General features: G+C 39.4%; 2 protein-coding genes across 4 annotated transcripts in view; one reads left to right on the top strand and one right to left on the bottom strand.

The window, feature by feature from the left end:
* The window catches only part of Usp53 (ubiquitin specific peptidase 53), a 62,681-nt gene extending 46,884 nt beyond the window's left edge, over positions 1-15,797 (top strand). For all 3 annotated transcript variants that reach the window (XM_038311448.1, XM_038311447.1, XM_038311449.1), the window contains 3 exons: positions 894-970; positions 11,143-11,239; positions 12,622-15,797. In XM_038311448.1, the coding sequence (XP_038167376.1) occupies positions 894-970; positions 11,143-11,239; positions 12,622-13,486 (1,039 nt within the window). In that variant the 3' untranslated portion in view covers positions 13,487-15,797. The remainder of the gene's footprint in view (positions 1-893; positions 971-11,142; positions 11,240-12,621) is intronic.
* A 1,685-nt stretch (positions 15,798-17,482) lies between these two features.
* C14H4orf3 (chromosome 14 C4orf3 homolog) lies at positions 17,483-19,363 on the bottom strand. Its single transcript, XM_038311619.1, has 2 exons — positions 19,051-19,363; positions 17,483-18,261 (listed from the first exon to the last, which is right to left on the bottom strand). Coding segments are annotated over exons 1-2 (204 nt in total). The 5' UTR covers positions 19,254-19,363; the 3' UTR covers positions 17,483-18,260.
* Positions 19,364-20,684: the final 1,321 nt, after the last annotated feature.

The raw sequence follows: 20,684 nt of genomic DNA, 5'->3' as shown, positions 1-20,684 counted from the left end.
GATTGGTGAATTCTTTGAATTCATTGTTGAATTATTTATATTATATATAAAATATATGTGTCAGAGATAATATATATGTATATAGACATGTACACATATACATACATACACACACACACACATATTTGTATCTCAGAACTGGGTAGTTTCTGTTACCTATATTTCCATGGAAGCAAATATAAAGTAATTGAGCAAAATAAATTTGTGATCAGTTCATTAACTCTAAATATATAATTTTTATTGTTATCAATAGTACATTCCTCTCTGTAATCTCCTGAACATGCTTGCTCTCAGTCTAGTGGGTGTTTTCTTAGAATCATTCTTACTACTTTTTCCTGTTTTTAATTTTTCAAAAGCATACTTAATTTTACCTAGTGCTTGACCACATTGATTCATTTTTTAAAAAAATCAGGTTTATACAAATCAGCTGATTCTGCTTTGCTAAAATAATTGTTTCCATCAAGAATTAAAGGAACTTTTTTCTTAGTACTAAATTTCTTACACTTCTGGAAATGCAGTAACACAGAGTAGAAAGAACAGGACTTTCTAAAGACAGAAATGTGCATCTTAACTATTGGGCAGAATAATTTGATTTACAAACCAATTTTTCATCCTAAGGAGTGTAACTACATTCAAGTGTTTGTAAGCTATAAATTAAATAGTATGCATTAAGCCATGCCACTAATTGTAGCACTTCAGAGGCAAAGGCAGGAGGATTGTGGATTCTAGGTCATCTTGAACTGTAAAACAAAATAGAACAATAACAAACATTACATTAAATTCTTAGAATAGCATGCAGGAATGTTTTAACAAATGTTATTTCCTTTTTCTTGAAAGAAAAAAAGATAATTCACAATAACTTATGTGCTTGGTGTGTGTGTTTTCCTTTCCAGTGAACAGATTAAGATGAGCAGTCTAAATATAAACAGTGTGGAGTGTATATCTCATCAGAGCAAAGACCACTTAGAAGGTAAAAATTACACTTAAATATGCCTGATGGTTTCAGTAAAGAGTGAATTACAATGATTTATTGTTCACTGTTATGATATACCTATGTCTTGGTCAGTGTTTCTATTGCTGTGATGAAATACCACAGCTCAAGCAACTTGGGAAAGAAAAGGTTTATTTGGTTTATACTTCCACATCCTGTTTGTAATCGGAGACTTCTTTCGTTTCCTAGCCGCCCAGACCTGAAGAATCACACAAAAATTATATTAATTACAACACTGTTTGACCAAAGACTTATATGTATTCCTAGCTAGCTCTTACATTTTAAATTAACCCATTTCTATTAATCTATGTATCTCAACGAGGCTATGGCTTACAGGTAGTGTTCTAGTATCTTTCTCCTTTGGAGGCTACATGGCGTCTCTTTGACTCCACCTACTCTATCTCTGTTAGGATTTCCTGTCTGGTTTTACTCTGCTAAGCTATTGGCTGAAACAGCTTTATTCATCAACCAATAAAAGCAACACATATACAGAAAAACCTCCCACTGAGAAACACTTCTTCCACTCTTCCATCCTAAGACCATCTTTGATGGCAAAGTACATTTCTTGAAAGCAACAGAAGACTGGGCGGTGGTGGCACATGCCTTTAATCCCAGCACTCTGGAGACAGAGGAGGGCAGATCTCTGTGAGTTCGAGACCAGCCTGGTCTACAAGAGCTAGTTCCAGGACAGGCCCCAAAGCTAGAGAAACCCTGTCTCGAAAAACAAAAAAACAAAACAAAAAAAAAAAAACAAAATAAAACAAAACAAAAAAACCCAAACAAACAAAAAAGAAAGCAACAGACAGAAAGAAGGAAAGGTTCTATTTTCTAATCCAATTTGTTACATTCTTCTGTTTTTGCCAAGAACATTGATATCATTAATATTGAATTATTGTTGAAAAGTGTGTATTGATTCCTTTCATTCTGATTTTGTAGGTTTGGTTTTTTAGGGATTTTTGGTTTTTTGGTTTTTGTTTGTTTGTTTGTTTGTCCTCTTGTATAACTACTGTCTTCTTGTTTTTTTCTGTGGACCTCTTATCTTTCCTTTCTGTCTGAAATAAATCTTTCAGGTATCCTCTGTAGGACTTAGTCTTGGGTGATAAATTCCTTTAGCTTGCTTTTGTAATGGTAAATTTTCCTTTCTCCTTCATTTAGTATAGATAGTTTTGCTAGATATATTAAGCTGGATTAGCTGTGGTAATTTTTTTCAGAATTTGAGTTATGTATTTCCAGGTTTTCTGGCTTTTAAAGTTTCCATTGAGAAGTCAGCAATTATTCTGATGGACTTGTCTTAATGTGTATTGGCCCTTATCACTTGCAGCTTTCAGCAGACTTTGTCTTGTATATTTAGTATTTTAACTATATGATATGGGTTTCTTTTCTTGCCATATCTATATGATGTTCTTATATCTGGATGGGTATCTCTTTCACAAGATTTGGGAAATGTTCTGTGATTTTATTGAAAGTATTTCCTGTTCTCTTTCTGTGTTCATAATTCATCAGTTTTGCTTTTCATGGTGTTCCAAAGGTTTTCTATCTAACTTAAATGTACATATATATATATATGCATATATATGTGTGTGTGTATATATACATATACATATATATATACACACACATATATATATATATATATATACTCTTAAAATTTATCATTGACCTTGACTGAGTAATCCTGTTCCTCTCTTTTGCCTTCAAGTCCTGAAGTCTTCTCCACCACATGATCCATTCTGTTGGCTAAGCTTTCCAGTGAACTTTTATTTCACCTATTGTATTTTTAATTTCTATCATTTTGATTTTTTCTTCAATATTGCTATCTCCTTATTGACTTCTATTAGTATCCTGAATTGACTTCCTCATTTTATCCAGCTGTTTGTGTTCTTGAATATATTCATGTCCTCTTTGAGTTATGTGAACATATTTTAAATTGTTTATTTGAATTGTGTGTCAGGAATGTTAGCTAGGTCATTTCTCTGGGCTTTGTAGGTTTCGGAGGGGACAGTTTGGATAGGATATGGAGGACATGAACAGTGGGGAACCAGAGTGGCTTGCCACAGTAACTGTGTAGTCTATAAATAAGGAAGAGCTGTAGAGGGAAATGGTACTGGGGGAGACTGAATTCTCCGCTGATGACCTAACCTTGTCCGGTGACCTAGGGTGGGGACTGATATCTTTGCACTCCCTACCTTCAATGGCAAACCAGAACTGAGGCCAGAATGTAGATAATGGGCCGCCTGCTTTAAATTGTGAACCAGAACTGAGGCCAAGATACCAGATACCCTCACCAAATGGCAAGCCAGAGCTGGTCTCCCTGCCATAAGGGAAGTTCATGCTCAAAGGCTTTTAAAGGATGGCATTAGCTACTCTAGGCAGTGAGAAAGAGAAACATCAATCAGGGTAGACAGGCTCTAGCTTACGGTGTTAGTCAGTGTTCGTGTTGCTGTGATATACCTGAGGAAGCGACCTGAGTCATCTTGACTTACACTCTGAGAGAGTTAGAGCTCAGCATGGTGAGGATGGGCGACCACAGGAAGCTGAGGAGCTGAGACACATTGCATCTGCAGCCAGGAAGCAGGGAAAGATGAATGCTCACTTTTTGAGTCCAGGCTGCAGTCCATGGAATGGTGCTGCTCATATTTAGTGTGTGTCTTCCTACCTTGGTCCCCCAATCTTTATATTCATGTCCAGATGTTTCCTAAGCGATTCTAGACTCTGTCAGTTTGGGAGTATTAACTATAACACTTACACAGTGGCATTAGCTTCAAAATTGCAGTGTCTTGTCATAGGCTTATGCCTTGTTCATATCTGTGCAGTAAGGGTCAACATGGGATGTTTTCCTAGGTATCAGTCAAGGCCTCATACGAGCAGTATTGTAATTGTAAGAATGAAAGGAACATACGGCATGGAAAACCATCTCTAGGCTCTTGAAATGTCACACTAGAAGTGGCACATGTTTTTCTACTCACTCCCCATTGTCTAATGTAACTCTTATAAGGAGGCCTAATTTTAAGAATGGGATGTGAGTTTTAAGAAATCCCTAGAGCTGAATTAAGTATTTGTAATAGTGGAAATGATAGCAGGGGGAATGGGGAGTGTAGTTTACAAATGCCTACAGCTGGGTGAAGTACATGTAATAGCGGAAGTGATACCATAGACTTAAGAAAGACTGACAAGTGCATGCAATAGCGGAAATGATACCATAGACTTAAGAAAGACTGACAAGAAGTCATCAGAAAAGGATCAGTTTGGAAATAAGATGTGATGGTGTAGCATTATTACAGGTGACTTGCTAGAAATATACAGCCGCTTATAAGCCAGACAAACGTGAGGGCCCATGGGGAGGAAAGGGGCGGTGCTGCTGAGATGCACGAGAACACTTGAAGTTTTAGAATTCAGACAGAGTGTACCTGTCCACAGTAAACAGCTGTAAAGAACCAGCTATCAAACATTTTAGTCCTTATCCTCCTTAAGGTTTTTTGTGGAGTTTATTTTCCAGGTTACAGGCCTTGAAAATGATTATTTGATAATTTATTTTGTTTTCATCAAATGTTTGCTATCAGGAGGAAACACTTTATATTAAGGAAGTAACTTTCCCTTCCCATAGTAAAATGCCTGGCTTGTTTTAAAAACCCGATAAAAGTCTAAGTAACAAGTATTACAGGAAACAGTAAAAGGTTGGCCAGAAATCACAGCAGAGGTCAGTGAAATGAACAATAACTGCAAGTTCAATCAATGTTCCTTGTTTCCTGTGGGTGTGAAACACAAGGCCATGGAGACCTCGAGGACGAAGACCTTACTGTTCGCAGCGACTTTACACATTGAACATTAGTGTTCAGTAAAGAATACTTAACAAAACTTACCATTCTAATTTATTTTTATGTGTCATTAGCTATCACCGCCTCCATCCCCCAAACTTCTTTAATTGAAAGCTAAGCTTTCTGCGCACTAAACAGCTTCCTGTTCTCCCCTCAAGAAACTAAACTGTGACCGCACTGAGGCTCTCTTGGCTTGTTTGTCACCATGTTTGGCTGCTCTTGGTGCCTCATGCAGATAGGCTCTTGTATATCCTTTGTATCTGGGCCATTTTATTCATAATGACCCCAGGGATTATCCATGCTGTAACACATGTGAGAACGTCATTTTCTTTAATTTTTTGAGATAATAACATAATTGTATCATTTCCCATTTCCCTGTCCTCCTTACAAGCTCTCACGTGTCCCTCTTTGCTTTTTTTACAAATCCATCGACGCCTTTTTTTTATTATAAGCATATGTGCACATATATCTTCCTAAGTACATAAATACAATCTGCTGAGTCTAGAATGTTATTTGCATGTTTTCCGAGCTGACCATTTGGTGCTGGATAACCAATCGGTGTCTTCTTCATGGGTGAGACTGTTTCTCCTGCTCTCACCATTCCATCGTAGTCTGCAATTCTTTGTAAGGTTGAGCCGCCTGGGCTTTCCCCATCCATGATGGCATATCTGTTGTTGCTGTCCAGGAACTTCATTTTCTTAGAGCTTATGTGTTCATTGGTTGATGAACATTTGAGTTGTTGCTACCTTTTACCTATTGTAAACACTGTTACAACATTTTTTAGTTAAACACTGTAAACATTTTTTAGTGCTGCCAAATCCTGTGGTGGTTTGTTTGGCTTTTTTGTTTGTTTTTGAAATTTACTCTTTTGCATTCCTGTGTGTGTCTCTGAATATCTGCCCTGTGTGTGAGTGCCTGTCAAGACCAGTCAAGGACATCAGCTTTTTATTACTAGAGATTCTTGTAGCCTTATCACCATATGATGAGTTCTGCAGCAATACAAGGATATTCTTGAAGTTGCCATAATGATACTTGAAATTTCTAGCTTCTCTTCTAAATTCCTAGTGGGATTTCAAATTCCAATGCAATAAAAAGATACATGCAAAGAGTATGCTATCAGAAATGATCATACAGGAAGAATGTAGGAAGTTTGACAAATGCAGGCCTGGAGTGGTTTAGACGTGGAGGTTATGAGATGATCGCAAGAGGAATTAATAGGACCTATATCAGGTTGCAGCTTTGTGCTCTTTGGTAGCAGTGTAAAGGTGAATTTTGAGCACTGAGAAAATTATCTGAATTTTGCCTTAACCTAAAAGATAACTATATGGTCATGAACTGAGTGTAGTAGGGAGGTATACATGATGAGAAAGGGAAGAAGCCATGTTGGGGCTAGCATAACTAGATATGCTGGGAAAATAAAGAGGGAAGTGAGAGAGAGATGGTATTAAGCTTTAAGATGTTGAGCTCATCACCTCAATAAATAAGTTTCATTGTTCAGTGAAGAACCAAGTCCAGAAATCAGGAAAATAATGTGCTTTGTAACCATTCCTTATGGTATTGAATACCTTATATATGGACTGATCATTCAGGAAAGCTGGAAACTGCAAAACATGAGAGGACAGAAAGCAAGGAAGCTGAGTAAGAGAGACAGTGGGAGTCAGAGCCTCTGGAAGGAGCAGCTGCCTAAGGGTCCGAGTCTCAGTAGCTGCAAAACCATAAAAGAAAACAGGAGAGGACGCTGCACAGAGGAACCAGGAGATGAGAGCTTTAAGAACAAGTGAAACAGAACTTCAAAGTACCAGCCTGCTTTTGCAAGAAGTCATTAGTTATGTGATGAAGAAGTAGTAGAAATGGCGGTATGATGAAGGTAGCATTGAGGTATTAGATTATAATGTATACAACTTATTTTCCGGTGTTTAAAGGGGTATTAAATGTTAATATTAGACCATTTGAGGGGTATTTGTATATTCTTTGTGCCACTTTTAGTTTTTAATCTTTTCTGAACTTTTATGAAATATAATCTATGCATTTTAAAAGAACTAAACTTGTAGTGTTGGAATTCATTTATAACCAAATAACAAATTTGTTTTTCCTTAAAATATAATCCCAGTGACAAAGGAAGTAACTAACTTCTACTGTTTTAGTTTGTAACATTACAAAGCTTAGGTCTTATGTAGCAGATTGCTATATACTAACTTATCTCGCTGTCTTTTTAGTGTATAGATGAAATATTTTTAGAAAGTTAAAAGTTTCATGATTCTCCTGAAACATTTAATTACATTTTATTTGTAAATAAGTCAGTGTTTAGATTCCTATTCTTGAATGCTTAGCTTTTGTAATTATAAGTTGAAATAAGTATGTAAGTTGAGAACTATAATAATTAGCGTTGTGTTTTTAAACCTCACTACATCGAGTGAAGACTGTACTCGTGAGCATATTTCTCCATGAACCTGTTCTAGACACAAGCCTTAGACAAAGCATATATTCCAGCGTCTGGAATTTTGTGTTCTGTCATTCTTACAGAAGCAGTAAACATGAGTTAGAGTCACTTGCCTTAGTACTGAGGTTTCTTCTGTGCTGGGTTAACGTTAAAATTGGACTGTCAGGTTTATAAAGACCTTGGAGCCAAAACTCCCAGTAAAGACATGTGGATGTCTGTGTCAGCAGCAGAGAGAAATAACACATCTATTTTTAAGTTAGTTGGAATTCTGAACTCAAACCACTGGCTTGAATGCCTGCCACAGTGCTATTAAATTTTCAGAAATGTTTATAAGCCCTCTGCTGCCTCCTGCTGCCTCGTGTGTGAATAATCGGGACGAGGAAGGAACTGTTTGTTTCTTTTAAGATGTTTATTATGTATTTACAAACCATATTTGTATTCATCGGGCACAAAGTTAAATGAATTTTAATCAGTGTACAATGATTAAATAATGCTAATCTAGAGCTTTAAGTCACTTCTAAAGTTTAACTTTCTGATCATAACTATTGATCTTTTTTAGAGTAACATTTATCTTAGTCAACTTTACTTTCCGGTTGAATTTAGAATGATCAGATTTGTTTGTTTTATAAAATACCAAGAAGTTCTATTTAGGGACTAAAAGGCCACCTAAGTTAGAGCACCTCAGTGGTTTGTAAGCTTGTGTTCCTTTTGCTTTCTTTGTAGCCTTCAGTTCTTAGATGTGACAAACAGATAAGTTAGGACAGGGGAATCAATGGGAACAGATAAAAGTACAAAAGAGAACAAGAATTCTCAATTATATAGCGAACTGGTAACGCTAGGTAGTTGGGTATTTTCTGTGGCATTACCTTGTTTAAAAATATTGTTGTGTGGCATATACTGGTGGGATGTGTAGAGGAGGCCGGAGCAGGAGGATCATGAGTTCTAGGCCTGCCTGCCTGCCTGCCTAAGCTGCACTTTAAAACATCAAAAAAGAAAAAAGAATGTCCATGTCATCAGATGTTTAAACTACTGTCTTAGTCTCCTCGTGCTGACAGGTTATGGGGGCTTAGAGACTAATGCCACATGCAAATGCAAGCTCACAGGGAGTGAGAACAGCAGAGGCTTTCCCCTAACTGTGCTTTTCCTGCCAGCTGTATATCATTGGCTAAGCTCCCTGACTTCCCCAGCCTGTCTCAGTGTGAAAGGGGATTGTTGGCAGAATAGTTACCACTGGCGTTTTTAAAACAAAACTATTGTCAACAACTAGGACAGGAAGTGTGGCAAGTTTTGTGTTTCGGAGCTCTTCATAATCTCAAAACAGGATTGGTCTGTAGCAGATTTTGTTTCTGAGGATTATGCTGATGATTATCCTATGCTGATGGTGGAGAAAGAAAAATTTAAAAGTATTCGTTTACTTAGAGAAAAATCAGTACATGCTGATATAAACAAGACTTCTTTGGAGCTGAAGATCAAGCTTTGGAAAGATGAATAAAGGCAAACCTAGATAACGGTTGGGAAATGTTTGACTGTAAATGAGTGCTTCCAAAAACAAACCAGACCGTGAAAGGAGGGCGTGGCGGGGATGCCTGGCCGCACCCTACAGAAGTTCGCACGTCCACCGTTCCCGTAGTGGCCTCTTCATTTGTGAAGACGGTCCAGTTTCACACAGAAAGGAAGCTGGAAAATGTCAGGTTTTGTTGTTTGTTCTAGAAATGGCCAGCACTCTTCTATGACTCCACATACCAAAGTGGTTGTTTCCTCAGGGATATTTGCAATATAAACCGTGAAGCCAGAGTAGGTACATTTCAGACAGCACTCATTAAAATCACTGATATGTGTCGGCTGCCAGCGGTCGGAGGGGTTAGGAAATAACCACGATAGTCCTTTTATAATTACTCAGTTTTAATACAAGGGGAGATAAGGGAACTTACAGAACCAAGGGTCCAGCGGAGCAGAAGGTACGCGAGGGAGAGCAAAGAACGGGGCTCCTTTCGGCGCCCCGATCCTATTTAAGGGGAATGCTACTCCGCTGGGGCAGCCACGCCCCTGAACGCAGGGATTGGGCCAGCTGCCCCAACACTGATACTTCCACTTTAAAGGGTATCTTATTGAACATGACATTGTAACATCTAAAATTTGGGGAAGGGGACCTGCTTGGCTAAGTTACTCAAATCTTTAAGATATTGATAAATTTTATTCTTAGCTATTTATTAATATCACCATGGATATGAGTATTAGGAAGATGCAAAAATGACAATAGTAGATACAAGTTTTCCAAAATTTTATCTAAAAGCTTAAATTTTACCACTGACAATATCACCAACAATGTGTAGGTGCGTGTGTGTGTATCCATATCTACATACACATGTTCTTGCACATGCACGCACACATCCTGGCCACAGTTCACATGTGGAGATCACAGGAACAGCTTGGGAGGGAGATAGTTCTCTCCCTCTGTCTTGTGGGTCCCAGGGATCAAAATCACATTCTCAGACTTGGTGTCACCTTCTGAGTCAGCTTCCAGGGCTTCACTGAACTTTTGTTCTGTTGAGAACACCAGTGTGTGGCAGTGAACAACATGAATTCCAGCTATTGATGTTAGGGCATTCACAAAGTAAATTACTAAATTCCAAAGTTACTTCTAAGTTTTGGCTATAATTTTGTCCTTGTGGTTTTATTGATGTTACCCTGTCTGTCTCAGATCTCCTGTGCTTAGCTGTTCATATTCTCAGGTTCCTCACACATTTGCTTCAGAAACAAGAATGCCCTTAGGTAACTGCTGTAAGATGCACATTGTCTCAGCCTCTTGTTGCACACTTCTCGGTTTTAGCTTTTAGTCAAATAGAGGTGGAAATTACTAAGAGCTCTTAATTTTAAGTAAGGCTGCCCAGATACTTTACTCTGAACATTAATATTGTTAAGGCCTGTCTAGTGGACAGTCTTCCAAGAACTGATGTTTAGAAAGAACTAGAAGAAGGGAGAGCTGCTGTCTTTTACATGCTACAATATTGCCTCCCAGGTACTAAATAGTTTTTTAAACAGGAAATTAGGAATTTAGAATTTGGAATTTACAGTGTTACTTAACAATATCTAATCAAGTTGTAAAGCTATTTTTCATATGCCTATAACATTCAAAATACTTGAGTCATTGTTAGAATTGCATGTAAGTTAAGTCACACAAGAGAAGAGAGTGGACATGAGCCTGGGTAGAGAGAGCCCAGTGGTCGAGTGCTTACCTGTTGTGTAGAAGCCCTCAAATCCATCCCCAGCACTGGAGAGGGAACGCACAGGCTTGAATTATACAGATCTGGTTCTGCGTTTGCTACAGATATATTCTTGAGCAAGTTATGTAGCCTTGCAAAGTCTGTTTGTACACAAATATAATAATTTAATAAAGATGTACATGCCTTGATAGGTAGGAGTTTGTCTTCTGTGCTTTTAAATACCATCCCACCATTTTAATTCAACTGATGTCCCTAAACATTCCCATGAGGTAAGGCAAATGGCTTCTCATCGTGTAAAGGAGGAGGCCGTAATGGTAATAGGCATTCTTAGAGTTACCATGTCTTCGGATGCAGGATACTTCCCCTAACATTTTCTCAGTACACATGAGCCAGAATAACACTGCTCTGGGATTGCCGACATACTAAGAACAAGTAGCCTTGCTTCTTGCTTATAAAAGATTTCATTAAACAAACAGAAAAATTGTGGGGGGTGGGTGGGTGCGGTGGGTATCTTATTTTTAGTTGTGTTGAAGAATATGCTTTTTGTTCTTTACTTGCACAAAAGGATTGCATATTTTTTGTTAGCTTACTTACATAAATGTAAAATTGAGTAGGATAGAGTCTGTAAGATAATTTAAATAATTTTATGCCCCCCCCCCGTTTCTACCCCAGGTTTTAGGAAAAAAACCCAGGACTTGGAAGCAGGTGATAAATGTCATGATCTCCACCCAGAATCACATCTGCAAATAAAAAGCCATTTCATTAAAAGGTAACCATAGATATTTACAAATAGGAAAATTTCATTTCCTAAATTTACGTATAATTGGAACTCTGGCAGAAGACATACAGATATATTTCTAATCTAAAAGCATTACAATGCATATTTTATCAGTATTATTTAATAGCATGTAGGCCTAAGGTAGAATGTCTACAAATTGTTGGGTACAGTTCTTTATTATTTTAATGCATGTGTAGTACCAATGTCCTTGGCTTTTGCTTATACTTACCTAGAGATGCTGAATGCCTTTTGTTATTTACCCTGTAGCACTGACGGTTTTGTAGTTTGAGGTGTAAACAAAAACAGCATGACTTTCATTTTCCTTCTCCATGGTCTCAGGTTCTTACTGTAGATATTAGCACTTCCTTTGGCATCTCAGAGCTGATATCAGTCACTATGTTTGCACTTGGAGGCCGGGATTAGGCGGTAGGTGGGCACACGCACTGGGTAGGACACAGCAGCCATCAGTGTAACAGCTGAAGGGAAGGGGTAGACAGCATGGGCAGACTGCACATGGGGCGGGTCAGGTCCTCAAAGGCATGCTATTCAGAGCTTTGTACTGTTTGAAACTGAATTGATGATGGCAGGAATTCTGCATTTAATGAGTCACATTGCAGTTGACCTTTGATAACTAAAACCGTTAATAAGGAAGGTCTACTGTATTTACAGAAAACCACAACATTTGCAGTTCAGATCAAGTGACATATGAAAGCAGTGAAACTGGGATCTCATCATAGTTGTATTTACTGAGCCATTCTGTTTCAACACAATAATTCATGGAAGAAAAATAGCTTTACAATAGGAGAAAATAATTTTATTTCTCTTTACTTTAAAATCACCGATTACCTCGAGACAGTCTTGATTAAACCCTGTGTTATATATCAGAATTTAAGTTTCTCTACTTCTGCTGCCTATAAGCATTGTAATGTTGGCTGGAAATGTTTTAAAGTTTTGAATTGTTCACTTGTAACATTTATCTTAAATTGTATGTTATATTTTATCATAAATAAATGTAATTTCAGTGTTTTTAATTTGAAATGTTTTTAAGATCACATTTCTAACTCCTAGGAATGTGACTGGGGATTGACTGTGTAGGGATACACTGGAGTGCGTGGTTAGCATGGACAGGCCCTGGTTTCAGTCTCCCCACCCCGACAGCCCTGACATACAAAGGCAGATAATGATTCTTAATGTGGTGATGTTTCTGGTAGTCATATATGTACAGTTCTGGCATGGCTACAAAACAGTCCCCATTTCTACTGCTGTGTTGTAAAACTATAAACCATAAATTGGGAAAATCAAACTAAGATAAATATTTAGTTTCTCTATGCGGTTATTTGGCTTTACTTTGTATTTTTATTTTCAAATTTCAGGTCACATGTTGGCGAAGACAGTGACAAGTTTCTCCCTTCAGCCAGCGCACAAACACTCAAGGACCCTAGTGCAAGAGACCATGTCTACCAAACCAGTGAGCAAAAAATGGGAAACTCTGATGGGACCAAGTTTTCTGAGTGGCCTGAAGTAGAAAATTCTGAAGGAACAGGCTTGCCGTTTCACACTAATGATAGTTCTGTGCCTGGAACTAGAGTCAACAGTAAAGAAACGGTCTCACCATCGTCATTGTCTGCACACGGGAGAACTGCTGAGCAGAGTTACTCTGAGAACTCTCTATCCAGAGGACACACACTGCAGTCAGCCTGCAACACTGACAGCTGTCAGATGCCACAACCCCATTGCCGCAGCTCCCCACCCCCTTTGCCGCCAAAGAAATATTCTGCGCCCAGTGTGCCACAGTTAGAGAGAGCGGAATTTATACCTGATACCAGACTTACAGAGGTGTTTAAAGTTAATTCCTCCAATCTTCCAAAACACAGTTTGAGTACTGCATCAGGACCAAGCTCAGAAGGGAGTGCGCACATGATCCACAGAAGCAACAAAGATGCTGTCCAAGGGAGGCAGCACACCGCCCACAACCACCCTTCCAGTTGTGCAGCTCATGATTCTCAGGCAGACTCAGAAGCAGTACCTGACACACCGTGCCAACCACATCAATACTCCAGTTCTGTGTGCCCAAATGAAGCAATCTCACTAACGACCTATTTCTCAGTTGATAGTTGCATGACTGATACATACAGATTGAAATATCATCAGAGACCCAAGCTCTGTTTCCCAGAGAGCAGTGGCCATTGTAATAATTCACTGTCTCAGACTGAGCACATAGAAGGATCCATTACATAGTGGCCATCTTGGTTCCCGCTGCCCTTCTAAACAAAGATATAAACCCTGGTGTCCATTGTAAGATAAATGAGCCAGCCTTTAAATATACAAACTAACCAAACCTAATGATATATAAAACAAAAACTGGTATTGAAAATTATTAACCAGGTTAACCTTACGTAGTTTATGATGATGAATTTGCTAAGAATTTTAGAAATTTCCTTGGAGTAGCCATGGTATACCTTGAAAAGTAAGAAAGGTAAAATTCATTGCTGTATGTAACAGATGAGCAAACGCCTCCCTCCTGTAATTTGGCTAGTAGACATGTATTACACTAGCCTGTATTAATGTGTGGGTCGGTGCATTTTGCTAATTAAGAGATGCAGTTTGTATAGCGAAAGCAGTATTTGCTTTTTGCAGAGCACTTTCTAGTGGGTAACCCAAAGATGGCTTCCCACATGCTTTTGACTTCTGTGATAGTCTAGTACGTGGGCTCCTTGAAGTGTCTTAAAAACACCCATGGATTTATGTTATCATCTGGAAAGCATTTGCCTTAATGATCAACATTTTTTAATCAAAATCTCAAGGCCATATAAAACTTATTTTGTTCTACAACTTTTGAGAATATCTACTTAACATAAATTAGCATTTATAATTTGTACTAAAAATATTTGCATCATGTAAGTTAAAAGTAAGAATATTGCAGTATATTCTTTATCTTGTTAAATTGTTTTCTAGCTCTGTATGAAATGTGAAAGGTCTTCCCCTTGGTTTGATTTACTTTGGGCTGCTAATAACCAGTGTCACAAATTAACATTGTGCTTTCTTATTGGGACTGCGGCTGTAATTGCTGCTTTGGTGACTTACAGATTGCTAAGATTGTCAATGCTTAGGTTAAATTTTGCCTTTATATAAAGGTTTAATCGTGATGAAATGTTTTTTTTTCTCTTCAATAGTAATTTTATCTCCACTTCCACCATGGTGTGGAGTTTATACTGAAAGGAATTTTGATTATTATGTTGAAAGTAAGTTAATTGAATTGCTTTATGGTTATGATTTTATTTTGGAACAGGCCAATAAACTAATTGGGCTTTAGAAGAGTTTCCTAGCGCCTGCTTCAGAGAATTGAGAACTACAAAATTAGTTGTCTTTATAATATCTAAATGGGTAAATTTTGTAATCATTTCTTTAAAACTCAGTAAACTGTTAAAATCAATAGCTTGATGAGTCCCATAAATTGTTAAAATCCAGAGTGTATTTAAGTACTTTTAGATAAACTAAAAATTGCTTATAAAAGTCTGAATTCATACTGTTAATCAATTCTTGGCCAAATCTTGTTCTTGTCTTCTCCAGCTGTAGTAGCTGGTAGTTGTTACTCTGTTTTCTCTTAAGAAACACTTGAGTAGCAAATTGAAATTTACCCTTAAACAGTTTTAGTATGAAGAGTTTGTAAATAATGTAAAGTTTGTAAAATTGTATTTGAAATGTCAGTGTTTATAATTCTTGCTTTTATAACATTGTAAAATACCAGAAAAGAGCTTCAGTTATTTTTAATAGCTTATAAAAGATTTTTAAGTTTAAAAAGTTTTTCTATTTGGTCCATATTCCCTGTTGGGAATGTATTATTTGAAACATTAAACTAATTTCTGTATTTTACAGCAGTTTCATAGATACACCCTTCCAACTCAGTTGAGTTTGCAAGCAGAAATGTTGTTTCTCACTTTAATTAATGCACTACTCTGTTAAAACCCTCTGCATTCTCTAATACTGACTGAAGTAGAAACTAGCCATTGTTGATTCAACACAGAATAGATTTCACTACATATTGGCCAATTGTATAAATTTCTTCTCCTCTGGTGCCTATTTTTATCAATGTTTCTGTTATAAGCTTCTAAGTTCTTAAATAATGCAATCATGTTTCAAATAGTTATCTCCAGAATATTGTATTTTCATGTGAAATGAATTTCTTCTGGCTCAAAAAAAAAATTGAGACTCATTTTTAAGCTAATATAGCTGGTCTTTTTTTTTTTTTTTTGCATTTATGAACTGTGTCCCCTTCCACACATTACACATTCTATGGGAAATTATTTTAAAAAAAAATAAAGATCATAAAATATTAGCCCAGGATGTTTAAATCCCAGCAAAGTCTGAAGCACAACTCGTAGAGAAAGTGGCAGCTATTCTCTAGAAGGCAAGATATAACTGATTTGGACTATGGACACCAGATCTCTGTAACAGTTACATAGCTTTTTGGTTTGGAAGCAGCCATAAACAACTGGTAATGGATGAGCGTGGCTGTTTTTCAATAAAACTTTATCGGCATCAAAATCTAGATTGTATGTGATTTTCATGTGTCATGAATTTTTTTTTCCAATCACTTCAAATCGTTTAAAAAAAAATCAGCTGGGCAGAGGCCCACATTCTTAATCCTAACTCTGAGTAAGGTTGGTGGATTATTCGGAGTTCAAGGCAAGCCTGGCCTACAAAGCTAGTTCCAGGCCAGCCCTGTATATAGGGCAACACAGTGAGACCCTGTGTCAGAAAATAAAATGTAAAAGCAAAAGCAAGCCCAGGCTCCACCTTGTCACAGAACTGATCTCCAGTGTATTCTCGTGTTTGTGGTCTGGTACTTGGACTCTTTACATCTTGTAACTTGAGGTTAACAGCTCCCTACAAACTTCTTCCAAGTCCGAAGCCAATTCAAATGGAACTGTCAGAAGCTATTTCATGTTTAGGAGCTAAGTGAATTTACAAAGGAACTTACCAGATTACTCTTTTGCTATCTTTGATGGGAACAAATTTTCAGCGTGCCTTGAAGTTCCATTTACATATTTCTGGTAACTTCCAAAGTGTGAGTGCCATAGTTTACTAAGAAATTTAATTATCTATAGGAGATTCAGCCTTCATGCTCTTATGTGCCAATTACAGTGCACTTTTGAGCCCCAAGCTAGCCTACTACAGCTATCAGGTACTCTGAAATTTCACAGTGCGGGCAGAGCTCTTGAAAGAGCACGATAGATAGCTAAAGTAGGTAGGTAGATAGGAATTAATTTAGCATGAATTGGCTCACGTGATCGAGGCTCAGCAGTCTCCTCAGCTGTTCGCTGTAGACTTGAAGCCTAGCAAAGCTTGAATTCCAGTTCACAGCTTAGGACAGAGAACCAGGGAGACTAGCTGGAGTCTGAAAGCCTGAGAACTAAGAAATCTGTAGTGCTGATGTTCACAGACATGGCGCCACACCTAGAAACTATTGACAGGTTGGCACTAGGTGACAGAAGAATCATGAAAAGGGCAGGAATAGTTTGTTAAATACAGCTGTGCAGCTACAGTGGGCACGGCAGTCGAGAGAAAAGCTTTCGGAAGCTATTTTAAGGGGAGGCATTGAGGCAGTGGCTGAATGTCATGGCGCTCATAACAGTTACAGCTGCGCCTAACTCCGAGGTAAGAACAGTCCTGCTTGGAGAGGACGGCTGTGCTGAGCCCAGCTTGTCTTCAAGATCCTAGAGTCTTGTTCTTAGTCTAGAGTAGCTCGGCACAACCTTCATTCGTCCCAGGATGGTTCCACACGCGTGTCCTAGCACAGAGAACTTACCTTCTCTTTTCATCCGGGTTCTCAAAGGACTGGGTGGCCGGGCGGTGGTGGCGCACGCCTTTAATCCCAGCACTCGGGAGGCAGAGGCAGGCGGATCTCTGAGTTCGAGGCCAGCCTGGTCTACAAGAGCTAGCTCCAGGACAGGCTCTAGAAACTACAGGGAAACCCTGTCTCGAAAAAAAAAAAAAAAAAAAAAAATCAAAGGACTGGGTGGTCTCACATCAGGGTGGGTATCTTTACCATTTTCCCAGCTTATTAGTTTATCTTCCGGAAACAGAATAATGTGACCCCAAAATTAACCATCATCTAGGATCTCCATACTATAAATTTTCAGTTTTGGGGCTCGAGAATAAAGTGCATGTGTGCTATGTCAGGACTATTAACCTCCCTGCTTTATCATGAGAATATGACACAGTGAAACCAAATTCAGCAGTATAACTAAACATTTATTAGAGAAAATTAGTACTCAGTACAAATCGGGTCACACAGTCTGGTATACTCGTGTCCTCCCAGTCCTGTGTTCTGATACAAATGCTTCAATTATAAATTATAATTACAAAAAATTATTCAGGCAAATGCAACAATATCCTAAAGACATAGCTGTTAACAATTTACCAAATATGAATTATAAGGGAGAAGCCTCCCTATATTTTAGGCTTTTCTCATACTGAACAGCATTAAAACCAACAGTAACCAATTTCTAATTACCCATATCTTAGGATGAAAAAGAACAGCTTCCAAAGTACTTATAGTGGCTGCTTTGGGACTGTTGTTTCTGAGTAAATGCTACCTACCAAACCACAGACGATAAATATTTTAAAATAGCATATTTTAAAACAATATTCAACATAGTGAGTGTCACAAAGGGATTTTTTTTTCTCTTGTTGACCGCTGTGTCTTGGTTAATAGTGAGGGGCCCAATACCTCATGGTGAGTAAATTCCACATACATTTCCCTTAAGTACTTAAGTTGCAAGCATTATTAAAAATATATTATATATACATATATCATTTAGCTACAATAATATTAATTCAAGCACTAAAAACAGGCTTGAAATACATGATGCTATTTTAAGGAGGTCAGGGCTTAAGGAGAGGTTAGAGGTCTGGAATTCAGCTGCTGGAAATCCTCTTTATTCAAGAAGTCTGTAGTATTCAGGATTCACCCCAGAAGCCACACACTCTTGACATCTCGGCAAAGCAGTCTGCAAAAACCAAACGCTGGTTACCGTTTCCTGTATCTGCTTATTTTGACATTTAATGCCAAACTGAACACCTAGATTGCTAATCATGCCTATTCCTACATAATTTACATTGGTAAGGAAAAACAAAAGGCCTAGGTCATGAAGTCTTGAATTTTCAAATCAGAGGTAAAAAATCAGACATTCGCTGTTCTTGAAATGTCTACCTCTACCAAAATGGCTTAGGAAAAGTTATCAAAAAAAAAAAAATCCTATCCTTCACCAATCTACATCCTCCCCCCCCACACTCCTTCCTCTGCCTTCTAACTTGCCACAAAGTCGGGGGGACGGAAATGGGTGGCAAAGAAGTTTAAGATACTCCATTCTTTGACAGATGTAGAAAATAGGGATACTTTAGAAAATAATAAACATACCTACATAGATTGACAAGGCTTAGACGTGTCAAGTTTACATGGCCTGCTTTTGTGCGTGTTTTAGGCACGTACACAATACCCAAATCACTTTTAGATATAATCACGTTTAATCTATTACACCCTACTAATGATTTACTGCGGCTTCTAATAGAAGATAAAAGTTTCTAGAAGTTAACTTCAGTTCCTTCGTGGTGATTCAGGAACCCAAGGCATAGCAAAAGTGGGAAGACAAGTTTCCTCCACACAGACACGGGTGCAAATGAAGTCCATTGTCGCTCGCTCTCCCAGCGCCACCCCCGACTCGGCTAACTCTAGCTGTGCCCCCTCCCCGACAAGCCTGGAGCAACCCCCAACCAGAACACTTCAACGCTGCACTCACCAGGGCAAGAGGTACACGAAGATGAACAACACCAGGTCGAAAAGGAGGAAGAGCCAGAGATCCAGCCAGTAGGAGTGTTTCGGGAGCCCGTTCGTCCCGGACTGACGCCGCTCATCTCGGTTCTGCTCCCACCTTTCAGCTCGGTCCGAGCCTCCCCGCTCGCGGACACCGTCGGTGCCAGACGCCGCCTGGTTCACCTCCATCTCGCTCTCGCTGCAGCTCGGCGCACCTGAGAGCCGCTCGGATCCGCACTTCCGCTATGGCCGAACCAGGAGCGGACTAAGTCTGACGCCCTGCCCGCCTCAGCCTAGCAACCAACGCCAGTCGGCCACGCCCACCACTCAGGCGCCCCGCCCCGCTTCCCGGGCCGCGCGCAGGCGCTCCGCTCCGCCTCTCCGTCCGCGCGCAGGCGCCCCGCCCTTCTAGGAACTCGCGCGCGCCTCCTTCCGCTTCCTCGGGAACGCGCGCCAACTCCCGGGGCCCGCTGCGAAACCTCGCGCAGGCGCCCTGCTCCTCCTCCGGACCCTGGCGCGGCGCTCCTAGCCCCGCCCCGCCCCGCCCCGCCCCGCCCCGCCCCGCCCCGCCTCCTGGCTGGGCCGCACCGTGGGGCGAAGGTGCGCTGTCTCACGTAGCTTGCCCTGCCACCCGCAGCGCAGAGCCAGTTTTCCCGGTTTCTAGAAAGAGAACTGTCACGACCCCTTTGCTCTGAGGTGTGCCTGTATTTCAGGAACTGCCCACGCACAAAATTCGCGGTCTTCAATAAATAGCATGTGTGGGGATTGTTTCTTAAGGGTCGTGAGAGTCCCCAGTGTGAACTTTGTAGATGACAACCTTGTGTAGCAATGTCAAAAGGTTGGACAGTCCTGGTAGGATTATCCCTGCAATACCTGTAAACCTTTCGGCTTTTTATTGTCTTATGAATTAGGAAGACTTGCATGAATCGTTTTGTTCAGTCAGTTTGCTCTTAATCTTTGAAACAATAGGTGGACATCATAATTAGAACTAGGGATTTTCCAAAGGATCAGAGAGCAAGAATTACGTAGGTATTTCGTGTGAGTATATTTGATAAGCCACTCATCTCTGTGTCACAACACCTTGTGACTAATAGCTAAGAACCCTTTGGTTCTTAGCAGCCTACTGGACTCGACCAACCAAAAGCTTAGTTAGCATCTTAGGCCTTTAGACAAGCTCCCCCCATTTCTGAACCTACCTCTCTCTGCTGTACCCACCAATATAATTTAAACTTGCCTTAAATGTATGTTCTGTACTTCATGAAACTGCTTCCACACTGGAAAATAGAATTGGGAACACTAAATCTTGCATTCCCAGGCCATGACGACTCAAAGTAACTCCAAAATAAACTTTTTTCCTTTAAAATGAGAGTCGTGCTCATTTTGTCTTTGCGCAGACAATACAAAGGTTGGGTACGGCACCAGAAAGAATGCTAATGGAAAATGGCTGACTCAGACCACCAGGCTATTACATTTAAAATATTCTTATCTGTTTGTAGAAGGAGCTGCGGGCAGGCCTGCTTTTCATCCCGCCCAGCTCCCGCATAGCTAGCTTAGCCCCGGAAATAACAAACTGTATTCATTTAAACACTGCTTGGCCTATTAGTTTTGCCTCTTATTAGC

The sequence above is a fragment of the Arvicola amphibius genome, chromosome 14, assembly GCF_903992535.2.
Source record: "Arvicola amphibius chromosome 14, mArvAmp1.2, whole genome shotgun sequence".
In the NCBI taxonomy this organism is placed as follows: Eukaryota; Metazoa; Chordata; class Mammalia; order Rodentia; family Cricetidae; genus Arvicola; species Arvicola amphibius.
The sequence above is the reverse complement of the archived record's forward strand: the minus strand, read 5'-3'. Positions and strand labels throughout refer to the sequence as shown.

Excerpts from the sequence above, each read along its gene's own strand:
- C14H4orf3 (XM_038311619.1), bottom strand. The coding sequence starts at position 19,253 with ATGGAGGTGAACCAGGCGGCGTCTGGCACCGACGGTGTCCGCGAGCGG.